This window comes from Hyperolius riggenbachi, chromosome 6 (assembly GCF_040937935.1).
Source record: "Hyperolius riggenbachi isolate aHypRig1 chromosome 6, aHypRig1.pri, whole genome shotgun sequence".
NCBI classification, from domain to species: Eukaryota; Metazoa; Chordata; class Amphibia; order Anura; family Hyperoliidae; genus Hyperolius; species Hyperolius riggenbachi.
The window spans coordinates 253,352,428-253,374,205 of record NC_090651.1 but is presented as its reverse complement, the minus strand read 5'-3'; the positions used below and the strand labels follow the sequence as shown (position 1 = coordinate 253,374,205).

Genomic DNA, 21,778 nt, shown 5'->3' with positions numbered 1-21,778 from the left:
TCTACAGCAAAGCCTAGACTTGTGTCTTTTTCACGCCCGCTGTCCTGTCACTACAACTAAACATCACACAAAATACCTCTCAAACAGAATTTCTCTTTTCTGTGATAATCCTGTAGTGACAGATTGACGAGTGTTGAAACTTTGGGCCGCTAGCTGAGAGATGTGTGTGATTGCTGGGTAGATTAATAATAACACAGCACAGGGTGATGACACTGACTCCACAAACCAGCTTGATAAAACTTAACCAGCTTCTGTGTGTCAATCAATAAAAGCCTCTTACTGGCAGCTATGCGGTTCCAATGGACTCTGCTTCCTCTGTTGAAAGATAAAAGCATAGTGGGTGTGTGGGGGGCAGCCTGTTTGTGAAGTGGGAGGGAGAATCCTGTTGCATGGACTTTTCCAAATTACTATTTACACACAAAGCTGCAGATTAAAAGGCAGATCACACATCTTGTGTGGCTTATACACTTTACCTCAGCGATAGAAAGCACCATGTTGCTGAGCCTGTGCCTGATTCTCTCTCTCTGTTGCATAACGTGTCACTCCCATGTGGTTGAATGGACTTACCAAGGTAAGCCAAGTGCCCCTCTGGTTTTGACTATGGTAAACTGCAATGTTGCCTTTCTATGATCGTATAACATTGTTTTATGTGACTATGTGTGGGTAAAATAGCAGCATCTTTTTTAATGGTAGGCAGGTTTCTTTTTTAATGGTGGGTAAAAATCAATAAAAAAGCAAAAAAAAAAACCCATAAAATTGAAAACGTTTTGGTTAAAATTAAATTGAGAAAGGCCATTCTTTTGTAGATCTAAGTAGTGTTCCTTTTGTAGATCTAGTGAGGGCAAGGAGAAGGAGAAGGAGTGGGGGACCATATGCAGTAGTGGTGCGCATATCCAGAAAACAATTAAGATGAAATGGCGTCCTAGGCAAGATAGCAGTTTTTGCCCACCGCTAATGGTTACCTGGTTATTTTAGTAAGATTTGGTGGGAGCTAACATCAATCAGGCCCCTAGAATCTCTCATGGCCCTAGGCAACTGCCTAGAATTGCCTTTTGGATGATCCGGCTTTCCACATATCATTGTCCTCAAAGCTTGCTACTGAATCAAGTAATATCCCGTTACCAGGGGGAGATCCTTTTGACTCACTGTTGATACTGAGTGGTACATACTGATAATCCAGGTTTATGATTAAGAAAGAAATATCATTGGTTTGAGTAAATATCACATAATGCATGTTCTCCTTCAGTTCTGAGCTCATCATAGAACATAAATGGCAGATAATCATTAAGCAGCCTATCTAGTTTACTTAGCTTAATGATTAAAAAGTTTATCTCGGGGCACACAGAGACAGGAGATCAATCAATCTCAGATTTTGCTGAATTTGGGGTGTTTGGCCAAACTCGGCTTCTCCTTTGTCCAGTTATGTAAATATGTGGATTCTGGTGATTGGTGCATATACTAGAACATTACAGATGTTTTTTCAGATGTTTTGTCATATTGTTTCCAATGCCCCTTGTTCAAAGGTTATAGTCAAAGCTTCTGGTCTAAATGTATATGTTTGTGTGCCTATACTATTTTGCATGTAGGAGCACTTCTTGGGATGAGTTTTAAAAATGTGCACTCCATTTAATTAAAGCTAACCTATAGGGAAAAAATAGATAGTTACTGATCTAGAGGCTTCCCAGCTCCTCCTTGATCCCACCACTGCTGTCTGTTTTCTTCTTCATGGCCGCACTCCCGTCCAAGTACCAGCTTCTCCATACTGCACATGCATGAGCACGGTCCACTCAAAGCCTAGTAGTACAAAGCAGCTCATGCGCAATTTTTTTTCTTCGTACGTGAGCGGCTTTGTTCTATGGGGCATTCAGATTGTACTCACACATGCGCAATACAGAGAACCTCGTACTCGGATGCTGGCACCTCTCTTCAGCAAGTCATGAACTAAAGGTTAGTGTTAAACATTGGTAAGGGTAGTTGGTTTGTGCTACGCAGGGTTGGAGATTGATGTTATGGATAGGTTAAGGTACAAGGTAAGATTTATACTTCTTCACTCTTAAGCCAGCGTTCTTGTGGCTCTCCTTCCATGTGCAACAGCCCCTTCCCATTCCATGTGCAGCCCTCTCTTCCATGTGTATCCTTAATGTACAGCAGCCCCTACATTTCATGTATGGCTGCCTCGGGTAGAAGATCCCCTCTTCTATGTTTTGCTCACTTTTTGCAGCCTCCCTTTTCTCTCTACAGCCACATTTTTGGTACGCAGCAACCCTTCTTCCACATAACAACCCCTCTGTCATGTCCACCATGCCCAACACCCCTCCAGCCCCTGAGCTGCAACTACCTAGGCCAGGGCCTGTTTGGCACTTACAGAGGTCCAGTCCATTTATGGGATAAGGTTAGTGTTATGGACAGGGTTGAAGGTATTTGTTAGTTAGGATTGGTCTATAAGGTGCCAAGATGTAAGCATTGAAAACAGAGCTCATGCTAACATTTCTGCACCTTTATGATCCTTTTTACAGAGGTTTGCTCAGATGAGTTAATTCACATCTAAGATAATAGGATTCCTCAGTTTTGGGGGGATTTTTTTGCAAACCTTAGGTTGATTAAGTATCAGCATTATGTAAGGCTTGGTGGTGTATTCTCCACAGTCAGCATGCAACGCATGAGCTGGCGTGGAGGAGGTACACACACTAGCACAAGGAAACAGGCTATCCCTAGTATAGTGGAGGGGAGGACTGACTCCAATAGGAGATTGTGGCGCACAGAGCCGGTGCAGATCTGACAGCCACAAACAATGCTTTCGTTATAACGTCTCAGCGCAAAGTAGCGCTGAGCGCATAAACCAGAACTGAGGAGATCAGGACAGGTAGACAGAATGAACGCTTGCTAGCTAGCGGCTACTTAGTGACAGCAAGCGTCCAAAACCAGACAGACTGGAATGAGGCAGCCAATGCGATGCGGCGATGGCGTGCCTCACAAAGACAGGACAGGATAGTCAGAAAATAGCAGGATTAAGATAGATGAACGTAACACAGATAAATATACAATAAGTATGTTTTCCTAGCGTATTACAATTACAGCTATCAATGAAACTATTTGTAACGTCTGACTAACATATGTATATATCGGCAATGAACCGATATATGACATAAGCAGGAACGCTGACTAGGAATGGAGTAACACAGGGAACAGGACTCAGAAGGATTCGCTATCTCTTCGCAGAGATGAACGCAATCCACAAACGGTAACAGAACAGGATTCAGAAGGATTCGTTATCTCTTCGCAGAGATGAACGCAATCCACAAACAGTAACAGAACAGGATTCAGAAGGATTCGTTATCTCTACGCAGAGATGAACGCAATCCACAAACAGAACCAGGAGCAGGGTAACTACCTCAGCAGGGGTTGTCACGGTATGCGCAACCTACCAAAATGTGCTGGAAAGCTGACTAACTGCACACAGGATATAAACAGTTCGTGTACGTATACATCAGCGACACTGATGTATCAACGTAACACAAATACAAGGAGAATAATAAACGTGCTGGTATGCATATATATTGGCAATGAACCAATATATGATGCAAAAACCAGCAAAGTATCTTTATAACAAGAAACACGATCGGGGGCTAAAGCGACAGCAAGGCAGGCTTAAGCTGAAGCTATGAAAACCCAAGGAAACCCTGCAGGAAGCAGATCTTTATACTGAGGTCATCCAATGGGAGCAGACATGCAGATTCCCACACAGGTGAATGATAATCAGTCACAAGCTGACAGCAGGGAAAGACAGACAAAGCTATGCAGCTTGCATGGAAATAGATCAGAACTGCCTGAGCTGCAGCACTACTACTTCCAGCAATAGCTGCTGCAGCAGCGATCATTACAGTACCCCCGCCTTTAAAAGCGGATTCCAGACGCTTTTCAAAACTGAAATTTCCAACAAAACAGCCTGACTGATAATTCATGATGACCGGGACAGCCCGGCAAGACCGAATTCCAGAATCAGTCCCCACAAGACTGGACCCATCAGAACCAGAACCTACAGAACCATGCCCATCAGTACTACAAGCCCCAGTGTGACACCCATCAGAACCATGATTTCCAGAAGAAAGCCCTCCGAAACTCCCTGAGCGATACCCACCGCCTTCCAGGAACCGTTCAGAAACGCCAAAGCCTTTGCAATGCCCACCGGTACTGTCTTTACCAACACAAAACCCACTGTTGAACCAGTCCAAGGCACCAGGACAAGTTTTCTCAGAGACCTCCCAGAGCACCTTGAAGCTCCAAAGAGATCCCCATAGGTCAGAATGCCCCTTAGGCTCACATGGAGAACTATCAAGAACCCCTATGGAACCTAGGGCAATTCCCGAGTCAGGGCCACAAGGACAAACATCAATATCAGGGCTTTCAGAACCATCTCTGGGCATGCAGGCAGACTGGCAACATCAGAACATGTTCCCACTAAGGAAGCATCAGAGCACGCTAACACCTTAAACACACTTGGGCATTCTGGCACACAAAGAACATCTGGGCACACTGGCACAAGAGAAACCTCTGGGCATGTCAAGGAACTGTGAGCCTCAGGGTCAGCCAAGACAGGACCAAAACCAGGACTGGCCAAAAAAAAATCATCATGACTAGACTTCGCAACTACTGGATTTTTACACGAGAATGCAGGATCAGACTTAGATGTCGCTGATTCCAGCAAAGTCAGTAACAAATCAGATTCAGGGGCACTAACAAGACAGGACAAATCTTCTGATGTATGCACTGAACCAGATAGGGACTCCACAACTACCTCTGGACTGGACTGAGACTCATCTAATACACTGGATTGGAGCTCATGAGGCGCTGCAGAACAAGTCAGTATTGCAGCAGCCCCCACTGGACTAGGCAAAACTAAGGAATTCCCTAGACAGGAAGGGGACTCTGGAACCTCTGCCACAGCGGCCAGAGAACCAGAATCTTTCAGGATACAGGGCTGGGTTTCAGGAACACTCATCAGACCGGACTGAAATTCTGAGATTTCTATTATTTTGACCAGAGAATCAGAATTATCCATGTTACAGGGCAAGACTTCTGAAACATTCAGAGGACAGGGCTGGAGTTCCTCGGCTGTTACAACACTGGAGAGGGACTCAACATTGGTTAAATCAGACTGTGTACAGGGCAAGGTATCTAACACAATTGCTGACGAGGACAATATTTCAATGGCTTCTGCTTTGCTGGGCAGAAATTCACCAAGTTTTATTAGAGCAGACTGTAATTCCAAAACAGCTGCTAGACAAGTGAATATTACTGCAACACCAACTGAGGTAAGCAGTGCCTCAGACCCTTCTGCTAGAGGGTTTGAAATATCCAAAGTACTGGGTGAAGCATAAGACTCTGCGACCACAGCTTCACTGGACAGGATCACTGAACAGTCCATATTGCAGGGCAAAACCATGGAAGCACCTGCTGGACAGCATAATGATTCTGTGACCTGAGTTTCATTTGAGAGATCTACTGCACAATTCATGGTACAGGGCAAATTTACTGGAAGATTTTCTGAACAAGGTAATAATTCTGCGATTTCAGGTTCACATAGCAGATGCTCTGAGCTATTCATGAAACTAGAGCGAGGTGTAGAAACAGGAAGATCAAGACACAATGTTTGCGCATCTGAATCACCATTCATTTGTAAAATTGGAAAATTCAGATGCCGGGGTTCTGATGTTTCTAGACAGGATTGCTGGGACTCGGAAACTGATGTAGTGCATCTATTGGCATCTGCTGGATCAGACAGGAGTTGAACTTTATTAACACAGGTAATTTCTGCAGAAGTATTTGCAGAGGCAGGCAAGATTTTTCTGGTGTCTGTTTCACTGAACAAAGAGTCATGAGTACTGGCTAGGCTGGACTCGGAAGTCAGCAGGACCTCTGGATTCTCTGCTGAGAAATTTGCGCAGGGCAAGGTTAAGACTTCTGTTTTACTGGTAAGTAACACTGAGTTATCCATGGTACAGGGTGGAATTGCAGGAACTTCAATTTCACACAAAAAGAGCTCCGAATCACCTGCTGAATCAGCCAAAGGTGCTGAAGCAGGCGGGTCAGAACGCCAAATTTGCGAATTCATAGTCACATAAAAATCATCCAAAATCAGTTCCCACACATCAATCAAAGGAGCCACACAGTCATACCTACACACACCAGCCTCTATTAAGTTATAGGCAGACTTAATGCATGCATTCAATACTAATTCACTTTTTGCACTGTAAAATTGACAAAATGAACTTGAATCATTCTTCCATTCACAGACCAGGGCTTCCATCTCTCCCCTCTCGAATGGAGGATCCCATGCATACTTAACAGCGAAACATTTAGACTGATCACAGTCTGCAGATATGATTGTGGCAGGCACATGTATAGGGTTAATTAGCAGGTGATTGGCAGATTCCTTATTCTTAAGAATCATCAATACCTGTAGCAAGTGTTGAACTGTAGTGTATGCAAACTTCCCTTGGTTCACAAATAAGTTGATTTGTTCAATACTCTGTAATATCTCATCATAATCATACTCAGATAATTCTTTTAAACAAAAATCTTTATTTTCCCTAGCCAGGGAGGAAAGTTCATTAGTAGTTTCATAAGTCCATTTAACTCCCGTGAAAGACAATTGCATTTCATTATCTGTTAATGGCAGAATCTCATTATAGGTCTCAGTCGCTAAGGATAACGATTCTGCAGATTGGACACGTTTCTTAGAACGTTTGCGTTTTGCCTTTGACCTTGCTGTTTTCCCTGCTGTTCTTGGTGATTTATTCAAGGCTGCAGGAAAATTATCAGTAACACCTTCTGCTTGCTGAACATTTTTGCAAGCAATTGAAGGAGTAGCTGATTGACCTGCTGCCAGGAGTTCATTAAGAGGAAAAGGCAATGGATCTATGCGCAACCAGTTATGGATCACAAACGCTAGAAATTCCAGCGGTCTCTCTTTCAAATCGGAATGATTGAGAACATCAAATGCCCACTGGAATAATTCCCCTTTAAACAAAATATAACTTAGTTGGAGTGCCCAGGTTGAAACAGGAGTCGCTTGGAGATCAGGATTGGCCAGGAACCTGGCACATTCAGAGAAAAACTCATTTTCTGTTTCAGAGCTAAGTTCTTCAAATTTTTTAAAGGAACAGGAACCATAATTAATAGTGTCATACTTTCTGGGAATCCCCCCCACAATGGGGATTGGTAATGGGGTTTTCATAATGTAAGGCTTGGTGGTGTATTCTCCACAGTCAGCATGCAACGCATGAGCTGGCGTGGAGGAGGTACACACACTAGCACAAGGAAACAGGCTATCCCTAGTATAGTGGAGGGGAGGACTGACTCCAATAGGAGATTGTGGCGCACAGAGCCGGTGCAGATCTGACAGCCACAAACAATGCTTTCGTTATAACGTCTCAGCGCAAAGTAGCGCTGAGCGCATAAACCAGAACTGAGGAGATCAGGACAGGTAGACAGAATGAACGCTTGCTAGCTAGCGGCTACTTAGCGACAGCAAGCGTCCAAAACCAGACAGACTGGAATGAGGCAGCCAATGCGATGCGGCGATGGCGTGCCTCACAAAGACAGGACAGGATAGTCAGAAAATAGCAGGATTAAGATAGATGAACGTAACACAGATAAATATACAATAAGTATGTTTTCCTGGCGTATTACAATTACAGCTATCAATGAAACTATTTGTAACGTCTGACTAACATATGTATATATCGGCAATGAACCGATATATGACATAAGCAGGAACGCTGACTAGGAATGGAGTAACACAGGGAACAGGACTCAGAAGGATTCGCTATCTCTTCGCAGAGATGAACGCAATCCACAAACGGTAACAGAACAGGATTCAGAAGGATTCGTTATCTCTTCGCAGAGATGTACGCAATCCACAAACAGTAACAGAACAGGATTCAGAAGGATTAGTTATCTCTTCGCAGAGATGAACGCAATCCACAAACAGTAACAGAACAGGATTCAGAAGGATTCGTTATCTCTACGCAGAGATGAACGCAATCCACAAACAGAACCAGGAGCAGGGTAACTACCTCAGCACGGGTGGTAACGGTACGCGCAACCTACCAAAACGTGCTGGAAAGCTGACTAACTGCACACAGGATATAAACAGTTCGTGTACGTATACATCAGCGACACTGATGTATCAACGTAACACAAATACAAGGAAAATAATAAACGTGCTGGTATGCATATATATTGGCAATGAACCAATATATGATGCAAAAACCAGCAAAGTATCTTTATAACAAGAACCACGATCGGGGGCTAAAGCGACAGCAAGGCAGGCTGAAGCTATGAAAACCCAAGGAAACCCTGCAGGAAGCAGATCTTTATACTGAGGTCATCCAATGGGAGCAGACATGCAGATTCCCACACAGGTGAATGATAATCAGTCACAAGCTGACAGCAGGGAAAGACAGACAAAGCTATGCAGCTTGCATGGAAATAGATCAGAACTGCCTGAGCTGCAGCACTACTACTTCCAGCAATAGCTGCTGCAGCAGCGATCATTACACATTAGACATGTTCTCCCATCCTATATAATAAATATAATAATCTCCCTGTGTCTCTGCATCCCTGTGTGTGTGTGTGTGTGTCTGTGCTTTGCGCTACTGCGCATGTGCCGCACGGAAAGCCTTGACACAGGGAGCAGCACGCTGCCTATGAGACAGTGGCGGCGGTCACGGGCGGGTGGATGGAAGGAGGGAGGGAGGAGAGGGCTTCCTTCCGACACAGACCTAGAGCCCGTTTTTAAATGGGCTTAGGTCTACTAGTATACAATATTATGCAGGCAAATTTTGCAGTAGCTTCCATGTGTATGTGCTTAACAAACCACACTAGGAAGCTGAACTGCAGAATCTTTGCAGTGTGTATGGGTAGTGAATGACTGACCACATGAAAACGCACTGCATTGCTAATACATAGTACTTCTTTACTACCTAAATATAACTTCTTTTTGGAAAGATCATCTACAGAGTGGGCAATTCAAGGTTGCCCGGATACCCCTAAGCATGGATTCGAGTGATCACGATCACGACTCCGCTTACTTCCGAATTGGTGGTGATCGTGATTATGGATATAAAGTGGAATACTGATTCGAATGCAGTCACAAGTCGAAATTATGCATTACACCTGTAATTACATCCATGATCACAATTTCGAACCCGTCGACTTTAACGGTTAATAGCAAAGCCCACTTACATGCTAGAAACACCAAATTTGCAGGTTATGTTAAAGTGTACCAGACCTGAACAATTAAAAAGATGTTATACATACCTGGGGCTTCCTCCAGCCCCATCTGTTCTGATCGCTCCCACGCCGCCATCCTTTGCTGCCGGCAGCTTCGGGAACCGGGACCTCATATTTCCGTCAGTCAGAGCCAGTCTAACGTAAGAGAAGTGCGCTGTTTGCGTATCTCTCCAGCAGCCGCTGGAGAGTTATGTAGAGGGCGCACTTCTCCGGCCTAGGTGGACTCGACTGACGTCAGTGACAGGACCCGGTTCCTGAAGCTGCAGGCAGCATCGGACGGCGGCATGGGAGTGATCGGAGTGAATGAGGTTGGAGGAAGCCCCCGGTATGTATAAAATCTTTTTAATTGCTCACCTCTGAGTCCCTTTAAGAAGAACAGTGGTAACAAGAGGACTTTTCGAAAATACCTTATAGTTTTTGAGAAATTTAAAGCTACCATAGGAAAAAATCATACATTTAAATGTGGTAAATGACAGATAATATATCAACCTAACGGTAGTGTCAATTTACATACGTCAAAAGAAAGAGCAATGAATTTCATGACGGGGTTTCCAGGAGGACTGTACGTAGTGCATACGGACCCCCTGGAAACCCCTCCGGAGCCGCAACGCTTTGGCCAGGGATCGATATACAGCTGCAATATGGCTGTATAAGGATCCCTGGCAACTTTTCCTATTTCTTTTTTTAACAGGTAAATTTTTTATTGTTTTTTGTTCAGTTATTTCAACATAACATTTTATTACAAACAACAACAACACAACTTATAACATTCAACCATTAGCAGGTCAAGTCCTATAAAGGGCATAGAGGAGAAGATGAACTTTTCCTATTTCTTAAACTTTTTTTTTATGTTCAGAGTGTGGGAAATTAAAAAAAAAATGATGTGGGATCCCTTCTCCCGAGTCTCTTTAACTCTGTGTCTCCCATGTAGGCTGGGATAGCCAGAATGCGGAGCCCGGGCCGAGTGGGACTTTGCACCCTGACCTATACCAGCCTGCATGGTCCATGGTATGGGGGGGCTCCGGGGAGGGAGGGGTGGCCAAGCCTTTTCCCCCGGATTGGACAAGGGGCTCTTCCCCACCTCCGGTGCCCCAGGGGAAGGTGGGGGCGATGACTCCTGGTAGGGAGGGTTCATGGTGGCATCTGGGAGTCCCCATTAAGAAGGGGACCCCCAGATGCCTGCCCCCCTCCCAGGAGAAATAAGTATAGGGATACAAAGTACCCTTACCCATTTCCGCAAAGGGTTAAACAAAATAAAAACACAACGAAAAAAGTCCTTTATTAATCTTAATTAACCAGAAATACTTACTTGTACCTTTAAAAAAAATTCCCATGCCAATATTCTTGGAAAAGTCCCACACCAATATCCTATAATCTTGCAACCTTCTTTAAGTTGATTTTACAAGCTATGTATAATATTTGCATCATGTCATTTTTTAAGCCATTGAATCTCTGAGTTTTGCAAACATTATGGGAGCACTTAAAAATCACTCTGAACCTCAAATCAGAATCGTGAATGCCGATTTTTTTCTGTAATATATATGATATTGCTTCAGGACATAGATTGAACCTGTGAACCTCCAGTGTAAAAATAAAACACATGATCACCACAGGCAAGTTATAATAGTGTAGTGGGAAACAATGCCTAAAAACATACCACTTTTGCCCTACAGTCTAGTTTTTTTTGGTTAGCCAGGCCGTCTTTCTGAAAATTTGCCATGGCAGTTTTCTGCCTTTGCAAAGACTGCTAAGAGATTGTGGGTGGGATAGTCTGTATTTACCTGTTGTATTAGAAGACAAGAGTGGAGGTCAGCACTGCTGTTATGATTCTTTAATGAAGTCTCTGTTGCTTAAAATGCTTACATCAAAGGCATGGGTGCTGCATAAAGATATATAAAGTGCACAAAGAACAGCCATTTTGCGCTGTTGGCGCTTCTACGGAGGCTTCGCGGAAGCACACGGACAGTGCAAAACAGCAGTAAGGCTATTCAGTGCCCTGCACTCATTGCATCTTCTTTATTCACTGCAGCTTGGTATGTGCACTTTATATATCTTTATGCAGCACCCATGCCTTTGATGTAACCATTTTTAAGCAACAGAGACTTCATTAAAGAATCATAACAGCAGTGCTGACCTCGATTCTTGTCTTCTATTAAAACTCATTACCTTTATGGCCAGAGCATGCTGGAGCCAGGCATGCAGCTGATATAGGTGAACATTTTGTAACTGCTGGATCAAAACCCACTTCCTGCAGCCACTGCAGTGCCAATGCGCATATATATATATATATATATATATATATATATATATATATATATATATATATATATATATATATATATATATATATATATATACCATTCTCTGTTTCTCCCTGTGCCACTGAGCTACCCTATCTCAGAGAGGAGACAAGTAGTGTAGTGCCACCCGCAGTATGAAGCATTCCAGAGCTGCCACAGTGCTTCCCTGCTGCTTACAGGAACACTATTAAACCAAGTGTTCTAAGATGACTATGCACAAATAATGTATGAATAGCTGTGGGAACATTTTGCTACTTTTCATGTTAAATATCAGAGGCAAAAGCTGTAATTCATTGTGTGTAGGTTTTAGCTCCATTTAGAATGTCTCATTTGCAGAGGTGAATCTCTGCAGTCTGACATTCTAAGAACAGTGTAATATTGAAGCAGCGTTATATTAAAAGCCTGTTAGGTGTCATGTTTCTCACACACACAATTACAAATGTTAATGTTGCACATAAGATACATTTCCTCTGCTCCCTGCAGAGAGCTCAGGCAGAGACGGGCAGAACTTTCTCTTACACACAGTTAACAAATGCACTGTGAGGGAATTCCCCCTCCCCTCATGGCTCAGTCTGCCATCAGAATTGCCTTCAGAAAAGTGTGTAAGGAATTAGATAACAGTAAACAAAGATATAAGAATCCAAATATATACACCAGTACTCAGCAGCACTTACCAAACATTTCCTATTTCAAATGAAAAAAACATGTTAATCGATAGTGTTTCTTTAATGAGGTAGTGAGCATTACTGCATTGGTTGACAAAAAAAAGAGGTGGAACAGTCATAGTTGGTGTTATTCTGGCTCTATTCCACCTTGGAATTTACAGTGGATGTCTAATTAAAGGAATGCCATACCACTTCCAATAACTATGTATTGCTGCCTCATAATTGAAATTCAGCATTTGAACTGCACTTGGGCTGAAAGAATTTCAGACTATAACATTAAAGAGAACCTGGGGTTGAGAGAGATATGGAGGCTGCCATATTTATTTCCTTGTAAACAATACCATTTTCCTGGCAGCCCTGTCGATCTTCTGGCATAAGTCGAAAACCCTGGAAGAAGCATATGGATACTCCAGTAAAACCTGAGTTAGCTGAGTCAGAGTACCTGTTCTGCTGCATGCTTGTTCAGGGTCTATAGCTAAAAGTACTAAAGACACAAGATCAGGAGGACTGTCAGGCAACTGGTATTGTTTAAAAGGATATAAATATGGCATCATCCATATCACTCTCAACTCGGTCAGGTTCCCTTTAAAATTTCATTCTCCATGGCTTCCCATTATCTGATTTTGTTGAGGTCTACTTTTAAAGAGCTTACTGCAAATTGACCTAGTTGCAGGAATTTAGGCAGGTAATGTTACTATTGGTCCTGAGAAGGAGTTAACAAAATATCTATTAATGCGCAAGCAAAGTATAATTCAGTTGTACTTTTACCATGTTATATTTGAACATTACCTGAAAACCTGTTGATTGGGATCATATTCAATGGACAATATTATACATTGTTGACAGAAGGAGAAGTGGATGAAATAAACTGGGCCAAGAAATATCCACTATGTGGAGCCAAACATCAATCTCCCATTGACATCCAGAAGAAGAAAGTGAAGCATAGCAGTGAACTTAAAGAACTCAATCTTGATGGTTATGAGGGGCCACTTCATGGACAGTTCAAGGTCTCTAATAACGGTCACTCAGGTAAGTAGGCAAAAAAATGATACTGCTTAAATATACATTGCCTGAAGATGTGTTCAGTTACTATCTGGTTGTTGCCCAATCCAAGTGTTTATGGTTTGAAGTGGTGACAGTCTAGTCTAGTGTCTATGAAGCCATCACCTTTACTGTTCAGCCAATCCTGCTTAGGAAAATAATATATGTCCAAACAACACATTTTCAACCAATTGCTATCGCATTTCCTCACAGTGATAATAAACTTCTTGCTTCCTATCCCACATTAAAAAAATGACTTGCACAGTCTGCCAAGCTGAGCAGGTATATCTATATACTGTTGATGACAGAACTTGCTCTCCGCATCTCATTACCTCTCCCTGCTGCTCTCCACCCACTCTGCAGCCACCTATGGACACTACACCTTCCCACAGTCCACACACAGTCCAAACACCTACAGACACTGCTCCTATCCACAGTCCACCCAACTACAACAACTGCTACTATCCACAGTCCAGCCACACTGCACCACCTGCAAGTGGGACTATGGTAGCCCCTGATAAGTTATAGTAGTGATGAAACTAGTAGGGCGGGGACACAGACATGGAAGTGCACTGGCTTGGCGCAAGGGGAGACCGGTGAAAGCAGTGTAGTGGTGACAATACAAGACGGTCAGGCAGCTAATACAAAGGGGTAGAACCCTTAAAAACTCTATGCTGGATCTTATTGTTCTACATGTAAGTGTAAAATCATCATTTTTATGAAAAGTTTGAATGATTTTACACTATGAAGGGAGTTATTTGCTTTTATGTTTGAGGGTGAAGCTGTGAATACATTTGGTTTTGTGGCCTGACAAGTGTTGTGATAGGCTGGGGATTGCCTGTAAAGTATCCCAGAGGCGCTGCAAGACCCATCTAGCTGAGAGTCATTTATAAAGGGTGAGTGTCCACTTCTGAGGGTGAGGTGGTGGTTGACACTCAGATGCTTGGTAGCAATACAGCATGTCAGGAATCACAGGAGGTCAATGTCCTTTATAGCCAGGATCTTCTTTACATCAAAAGCGCTTTCCTTATATTGTTTGGACGAAAAAGAAAGCTAATGAAAACATTTGGGCTTGTTATCCATGTGATCTTTATTGTGAACAATACATCTGATTTTGATTTTTAATCGTTACTGCATGCTGCGTTTTTTTCTCCGTTTTTCTGTTGATTGTGTTCAGGGAAAATCGGAATTGAAAATCAGAATCGGAAACGGAATCGCAAAAAACAAATTTGCAGTGTGCAGGGAGCCTTATGGTGTTGTAATCATAGTGCTCTGTTTCCACTATCATTGTTCAATACCTGCTGTGCAACTGCATTGCTGTACCATTCAGTACAGCTGAATAGCTGCACCAAAAATCTAATAAAAATCATACAGCAAGTGCAGAGGAAATACAACTGAGTAAATTTAGTAAATTCTTTTTTACATGCTTCTGCTCAGTAATCTTGACACCAATTCACATGATTGTATACAAATTGATCCAGATTGGCAGTGGGGAAACTTTTATAGTACCCAAATTTGGTTTTTAAATTCACACTTTTTACAAATGTCTATATATTTTCATTTAATGTTATTGCCAAACCAGTAAGGTGGCTAGTTACGAAATTGGTCGGCTAATGTGGGAAGTGGCCAAGAGATGTGTCCATGCATTGGCTTGTGAGTGAATGTAGGTGTAATTTTACTGTTTGGCCACAAGATGTCCTCGCTCATCCTTTTCTATTAGTGTACCAAAAATACTCTAAACAGGAATTAATGCGTGGACGTGTTACTCCAGAAGATATAATGACGCATGCATCTAATTGATGCCGGCGATCATTAATACTTGGACTTAGATTAATGAATGGGAACGCACTAATGAGCGGCTGCAAGTACCAGCGTGAGTGCCCGCTGTAACGATCGGTGTCAGCAAGCACAGATATTCTGATTGTTGGTGATCTGCAGTATCACCAATAATACAGATGCTATACCTGATTATATGGTGATCTGCAGAATCGCCAATAATGCAAGTATAGCGTGACACGATACAATCGTATGCAAGAGGGTGCTTGGTACAATAGAGTATCTTTATAGGGCACAGAGATACAACCTCCAGCAAGCTGGAACAGCAGACAACAATAATAATATACAGCATAATTCAAGTCTGTGGAAATATCCACCACACCGTAATTCCTGAGAGGTGTGGTTACCTCTGAATGGGAACCCCGTGTGTGAGATCCTCCAAAGGACAGAGTGGAGGAGTCTCGGCCGCTAGCAGAAATGGTTTGCTAGTGGCGGTTGTCTCAAAGAGGCAAGTCTCTGATAGAACCCTACAGTGGGAGACGTTCCACTGAAGGGAGAAAGGTCAGACAAAATGAGGTTCGGCAACAGATCAGGCGGCAGCAGTACAGAAACGTGAGACAAGAGAATAGTCGGAAACCAAGCCAATAGTCGATAACGGTACGGGCTGGCGAAGTACAGAATCAGGAAGCAGAAGAGTAGTCAAGACAGGCACAGAATCATACACGATAAATCAAACAGTATAATATGTGGTAAAGGGGGAAAAGGCGCCCAGAGCAGATAAAATACGTTAAAAACAAATAAAATGAAAAAAGTGAGGTGGCTTACCTCAATGAAGACAAATTCACGTATTAATAGAATTTTATTGCACTGGCAACGCGTTTCGTGGGTGCATACCCACTTCCTCAGGCCAAATTGCAGTGCCTAATAGTGCTTGTAGCCACAAATAAGGCGCCTTTGTCTTCATTGAGGTAGGCCACCTCACTTTTTTCATTTTATTTGTTTGTAACGTATTTTATCTGCTCTGGGCGCCTCTTCCCCCTTTACCTTGTGCCTTCACCCTCCTTTTGGAGGGGGATCAACCCTTTTTGACCAGTTTAAGTCATTTGAGGTTTGCTTTTTATCAAGAGTGCGACCATCACCACCTCCGTCTGGTCACCCGAGTGGAGTCGGGGTTATACATCTCCACCTGCTTCTAGTGGTCGGTTGCCCTTCTGCAACCCACCTTTGTGAGTATAATACATTCGCATATTTTACATGCTTCTGGTACTGTGACATACTGCACCATTTGGGCTCCTGTAGTCTCTGTGTTTTCTTTCTGCAGGGTGCAATTTTTATTATCCCTACTTTTTGTCCATTTTAATATGTGTATATATTGGCGATAAACCAATATATAACACAATACCAGAGACAAGGCTGACTAGGTCTGAGTGCTGACACAGGGTATCGCAAACACAAACGAAGTGTGACTGAAAAGCACTTCCTTATATACTGCCTGGGAGAGAAGTCTCCACCCCAGGCAGCAACCAATCAGAGCAGGCTAAAATGTCAGCTGACCTCCAGGTCAGCTGACACGCTTTCTAAGAGTATAAAGGCGTGTCTGGCGTGCGCGCGCACCCTCTAGAGGCAAGATGGCAGAGCCCTGGTGAGCAGCATGCTGGTGAGTTTGGAGCAGAGTGCTCGGACGGGTTTGCGCAGCGGATGCGGACGAATTTCCGCATCCCGCGTTGGAAGGTCCGCTTGCCGGACTGGATGCGACCATATTTCCGCAATCCATGCGGCGATGCGGATTTTTCGTTACACCCGCACAGGAGAGAGTGGCTACTATCTGCAGCCATTGACAAACAACTACATCCCTGGGTAGATATACTGTTGCTAACCACATAAGTGTTTAAAGTCTTCTGTAAGGCTTCACTTCACATAGCATTACTGCATGCTGTACAGCAGAAAACAACTGATTTTACCAAACATTTTGTAAACTTCAATTCATTAAAGAAAACCTGTACTGAAAAAAAGTTCCCCTGGGGGGTAGTCACCTCAGTAGGGGGAAGCCTCTGGACCCTATTGAGGCTTCCCCCATCCTCCTGTGTCCCACGGCGGTCTCGCTGCAGCCCATGGAACGCACAGGCCACAATTGTCGGCCTGTGCAATATTTACCTTTTCTGGCTCCAGCAGGGGCGCTGTTGCGGCTCTTCCCATGGAGATAGGTGAAAATAGCCGATCTCCGTCGGGTCCGCTCTACTGCGCAAGCACAGGAGACTTGCTCCTGCGCAGTAGAGCGGCCCGACGGAGATCGGCTGTTTTCGCCTATCTCCATGCAGACAGTGGATACTGCGCCTGTGCTGGAGCCAAGAGGTAAATATTTACATCACCGCCGCTCCGGGAGGATTTTCCCTACCGCCGTGGGACCGAGGAAGACGCCCCAGGGGAGGTTTTTCATTACAGATTTTCTTTAAGGCTGTTACCTTATGGAACTCTAAAGCCTCATCTACACGGGTAGATGAGGCGGCGATGTGGCTTATCAATCGAGCCGCTGATGCGGCTCGATTGATAAGATCCGACAGGTCGGATCTTGCTACCACCGATTACCTGCTCGTTCCCCGCGAGGGGACAATGGCAGGGAATCGAGCGGAAGATAAGCAGCGCCGGCGGGGACGAGCGGGGAATCGAATCCGGTGCACGCACGGCGAGCGTGGACGCGGCGCGGGGACGCGGAAGAGGCGATCCGGCGGCTCGGGGACGCGGAAGAGGCGATCCGGCGGCTAATCGAGCTGCCGGATCGGAGCCTCATCTACCCGTGTAGATGAGGCTTAAAATTACTGACTAGTGAGGTAAATTACTGACTTGTGATGTAAATTACCCACTTGTGAGGTAAATATCTCATAAATGACAAGTGAGATGTTCGGTATTTTATCTCCAGCCTGGAGCTGTCAATAAATAACAAATAGCCACTTAGAAGGTTATAGAAGGGAGGAAAAAGAAAGCAGAGAAACAGTGAAAACTAATTAAACTATTTAGGAAAATAAGAAAGTTAACAATAAAATCATATTTCCCTAATTTCACAATTATGTAGTAATTAAAAATGGTTAATAAGATACTAATAGTTTTGAGCAAATACAAATTTTTCGTTAATTTTGTATATCTCGGACTTGCTCTTTACTTGTCAGGTAAAAATCTTTGTGAATTTTCATGCAGTTTTTCAGTAAATTGCCAAACTATGTGTGTGAAAATCTTAGTAAATACTAAAAAAAATATTTTTCCACCGCATGAGGTAAATTGCTTACCATGACATTTATTGTATACCAAACAGTTCTTAGTGAATTGAAGCCTAAGTGGATATTTCTGTAACAAATTCAAATCACATTACACCCGACTTCCTTTCCAATGAACTGCAATAATGATTAAATGAGTTATCAGGGGAAAAATGAATAAAATAAGTGCTACTTACCGGGGGCTTCCTCCATCCCCAAGCTCCCAGCATGTCCCTCGCCGCAGCTCACCCCGCAGCCGTTCGCCGCAGCTCGCTCCCGGTCCCCGGCGATGACGTTAGGCCGACCTCCAGAACTACTGCGCCTGCGCAGTCCACTCCGGCCCACGTGGCGGTGATTGACAGCGCTGCTCGCACAGGCGCAGTACAGGCCGACCTGGAGGTCGGCCTGACGCCATCGCCGGGGACCAGGAGCAAGCTGCGGTGAACGGCTGCGGGGAGAGCTGTGGCGAGGGACATGCTGGGAGCTTGGGGGTGGAGGAAGCCCCTGGTAAGTAGCCAATAGATAGAAGGGGAGGTGCACAAGACCAAGAGCCCAAAAATACTCCGGAGTGCTCCAAGCCAAAACAGGTTCCAGCAGGTCAAAACAGTATGAAGGCACAGAGCGGCTAAGCACATCCAGTAAAAACAGGCCTTTATTGTAATTCCATAAAAAACAATGCAAGCGGCCAAAGCATTGGTCAGTCAGAAGAGAGGGTGACAAGCATGTAAAAAGACGTCTACAGCTGTTTCGCACTCAACACGGAGTGCTTCATCAGGAGGAAGCCCCCGGTAAGTAGCACTTATTTTATTAATTTTACCTGATAACTCCTTTAAAATACCACATAAAAGGCCAGTTTCACAAAGCTTTTATGTTAAATTATCTCACCTTCTTTATTAACTCACAATTTAACTCTCCTTAAATGACTAAACGCATGATTTACCTCTCCTTATCTAACTTAGCTCATGGTTTAGCTCTCCTTATTTGACATAAATCATGGTTTAACTCTCCTTATTTGACATAACTCATGGTTTAGCTCTCCTTATATGGCATAGCTCATGGTTTAGTTCTCCTTATTTGACATAGCTCATGGTTTAGCTCTCTTTATCTATTTATCTCATGAATTATCTCTCCTTACTTATCTCATGCATTAGCACTCCTTACAGTTAAGGTGAAAAATAAGTAACCTTTGTGAATCAACCCCATTATCCTTAATATACCACATGCTACCTTTAAAGCATACCTGAAGTGAAATAAAATAGAAAAGTTAGATAATTACCTCAGTGGTGAAAAGACTTTGAATAGTCCAGAGCCTTCTCAGATCCTCTTACAGCTCACCATTCCAGTGTTGGATTCCTCTAAACCAAGTAAACATAAGTGTTCTTGTGTTACATTTGAATGACTTATCCCCTCATGTGCACCACTTATACATCTCAAATACACACTCAGTAATAAAACAGATGCAAAACATATGCATAACAAAACTTTCTCCATAAACCAGTATTGCATTGTTTTGATGCAGGCGTGCATTTTAGTCCAGGAGGGGCGGTGTACGCCACAGCGATTACCCATTCAACTGTAGTATTAGGTCAGGGATGTGCAGCCTTTTACCCATATTTGTTTCCATAATTTTGTAACTACCAGGCTAGCAGCTCCCATTGTGCTTTCTTGTTTGCATGGTTAGTATTTAGTTGTGCATATGTTTTGCATCTGTTTGATTACTGAGTGTGTATTTGAGCTGCATAAGTGGTGCACATGAGGTGATAAGTCATTTAAATGCAGCCCATGTGGTGAGCGCTGGCTTTATTTTCTGCTGTCCATATTGAATGTAAGTTACACATTTCTGCTTAGCTGCTGCCAGGGTTAGGGCATATGCTTTTAACTTAGGTCAGATAGTGTAGGACATCTGCTCCGGAGAATTACCTCAACGTTGGTGCAGATGTCCAGTAAATTGTATTTTGCATGCAAACTATAATCGAAGCTAAACTTTCTCCATAAGCCAGTATTGCATTGTTTGGATGCGGGCGTGCATTTTAGTCCAGGAGGGGCGGTGTACACCACAGCGATTAACCATTCAACTGTAGTATTAGGTTAGGGATGCACAGCCTTTTACCTATATTTGTTTCCATAAGTTTTCTTGTGGCTGTGCTCCTGCTGTGGACAAGCATATCCGAGCTGGGCATGTGTGAGTAAGGTCCTTGCATGCCCATTAGAACAAAGCATTCCTGCACAGAGGAAAAAGCCATGTATGAGTGGCTTTATTCCACTGGGCATGCACTGACCTTACTCACATGTGCCTAGTCCGGATGTGCTGATAGTTTCTTCAGACCCCTCCAAGCTCCTTACTTTGTCTGCACATCTTTCCATCTTGCTGCTGTATGCCCCATTTGGTCATATCTTCAGGACTCATGCACTGTCCATATACACTTGATTTCTGTACTTGGTGTGTAGCAACCAATGCCAGGAGCTCCCTACTATTCTTTATAAATTGCGCATTCCCAGGAGGCTCTTGGCCACGGCTGATGTGCACAGAGATGTGGAAGCACGATACACGGGGGAATGCATGTGCTGGGATCCAACTAGTCCCAGGGACAGGGCATACAGTGGAAAAATGAAGGGGAGGCCAGATGCAAGAAACTGGAGGGGTCTGAAGTGCCTTTAGAACAATGAAATATAATAACAATTTTTTTCTTTACTTCAGGTAGACTTTAAGGTGTGTACTGAGATACAATTTCCCCTCGGTTTTTATCGCTTGCCACTATCAAACTTGATCCCTCGAGTGACACAGCAAGGCCTCAATGCTGTGCAGATTTGTCAGTAGGCAACAGCTGAGCAATGTGTTCTCTCTCTATGGAGAGGGGAAGAGGGACAATGATGGTAGGGAGATAAGGAAGGGGACAATGGACATACGAGATCATTAATCTACTTTCGTCAACCTTGGGGGACACCTGTACAAATTCCAGGTTCTTGATTAAGGTAGCCCTGGCCATCTACTTGGCTAAAAACTAGCATGTGCATGAGGCTTCACTGTGGCAAAAACAAATAAGCCACAGGGAGTCATCTAACACATGACTTGTTCCAATTCAGGGTAGTATGTTTGTGGATACGACTCTTTGACTCCCCAATCCAAATAAATACACTATATGCATGGAGTTTGTATGTCCTACCCCTGTGTGTGGGGGTTTCCTTTGTGCACTCCGGTTTCCTCCCACATCGCAAAAACATTCAAATAAAGAAATTGGCCAGATACTATGACAGACATATGACTATCATAGAACAGTTTGAATGGTACCACTTTGAAGAACAGTTACTGAAAAGAATCTATACTCTGTAATGCCCTGCAGTACATGTCAGCACTACATAACTACTTAATAAATAATAAATAACTTGCTAGGGAATAAAGCCAGGTTGGAAATGACAGCTTGGGAATTGGCACAATGAGGAAAACTCAATA

General features: G+C 43.5%; 1 protein-coding gene across 1 annotated transcript in view; it reads left to right on the top strand.

Moving 5' to 3' along the window:
• The first annotated feature begins 412 nt into the window (after nucleotides 1-412).
• The window catches only part of CA6 (carbonic anhydrase 6), a 68,143-nt gene continuing 46,777 nt past the window's right edge, over nucleotides 413-21,778 (top strand). The window contains exons 1-2 of the mRNA XM_068240701.1: nucleotides 413-571; nucleotides 13,109-13,291. Coding sequence (XP_068096802.1) covers nucleotides 493-571; nucleotides 13,109-13,291 — 262 coding nt within the window. The 5' untranslated portion in view covers nucleotides 413-492. The remainder of the gene's footprint in view (nucleotides 572-13,108; nucleotides 13,292-21,778) is intronic.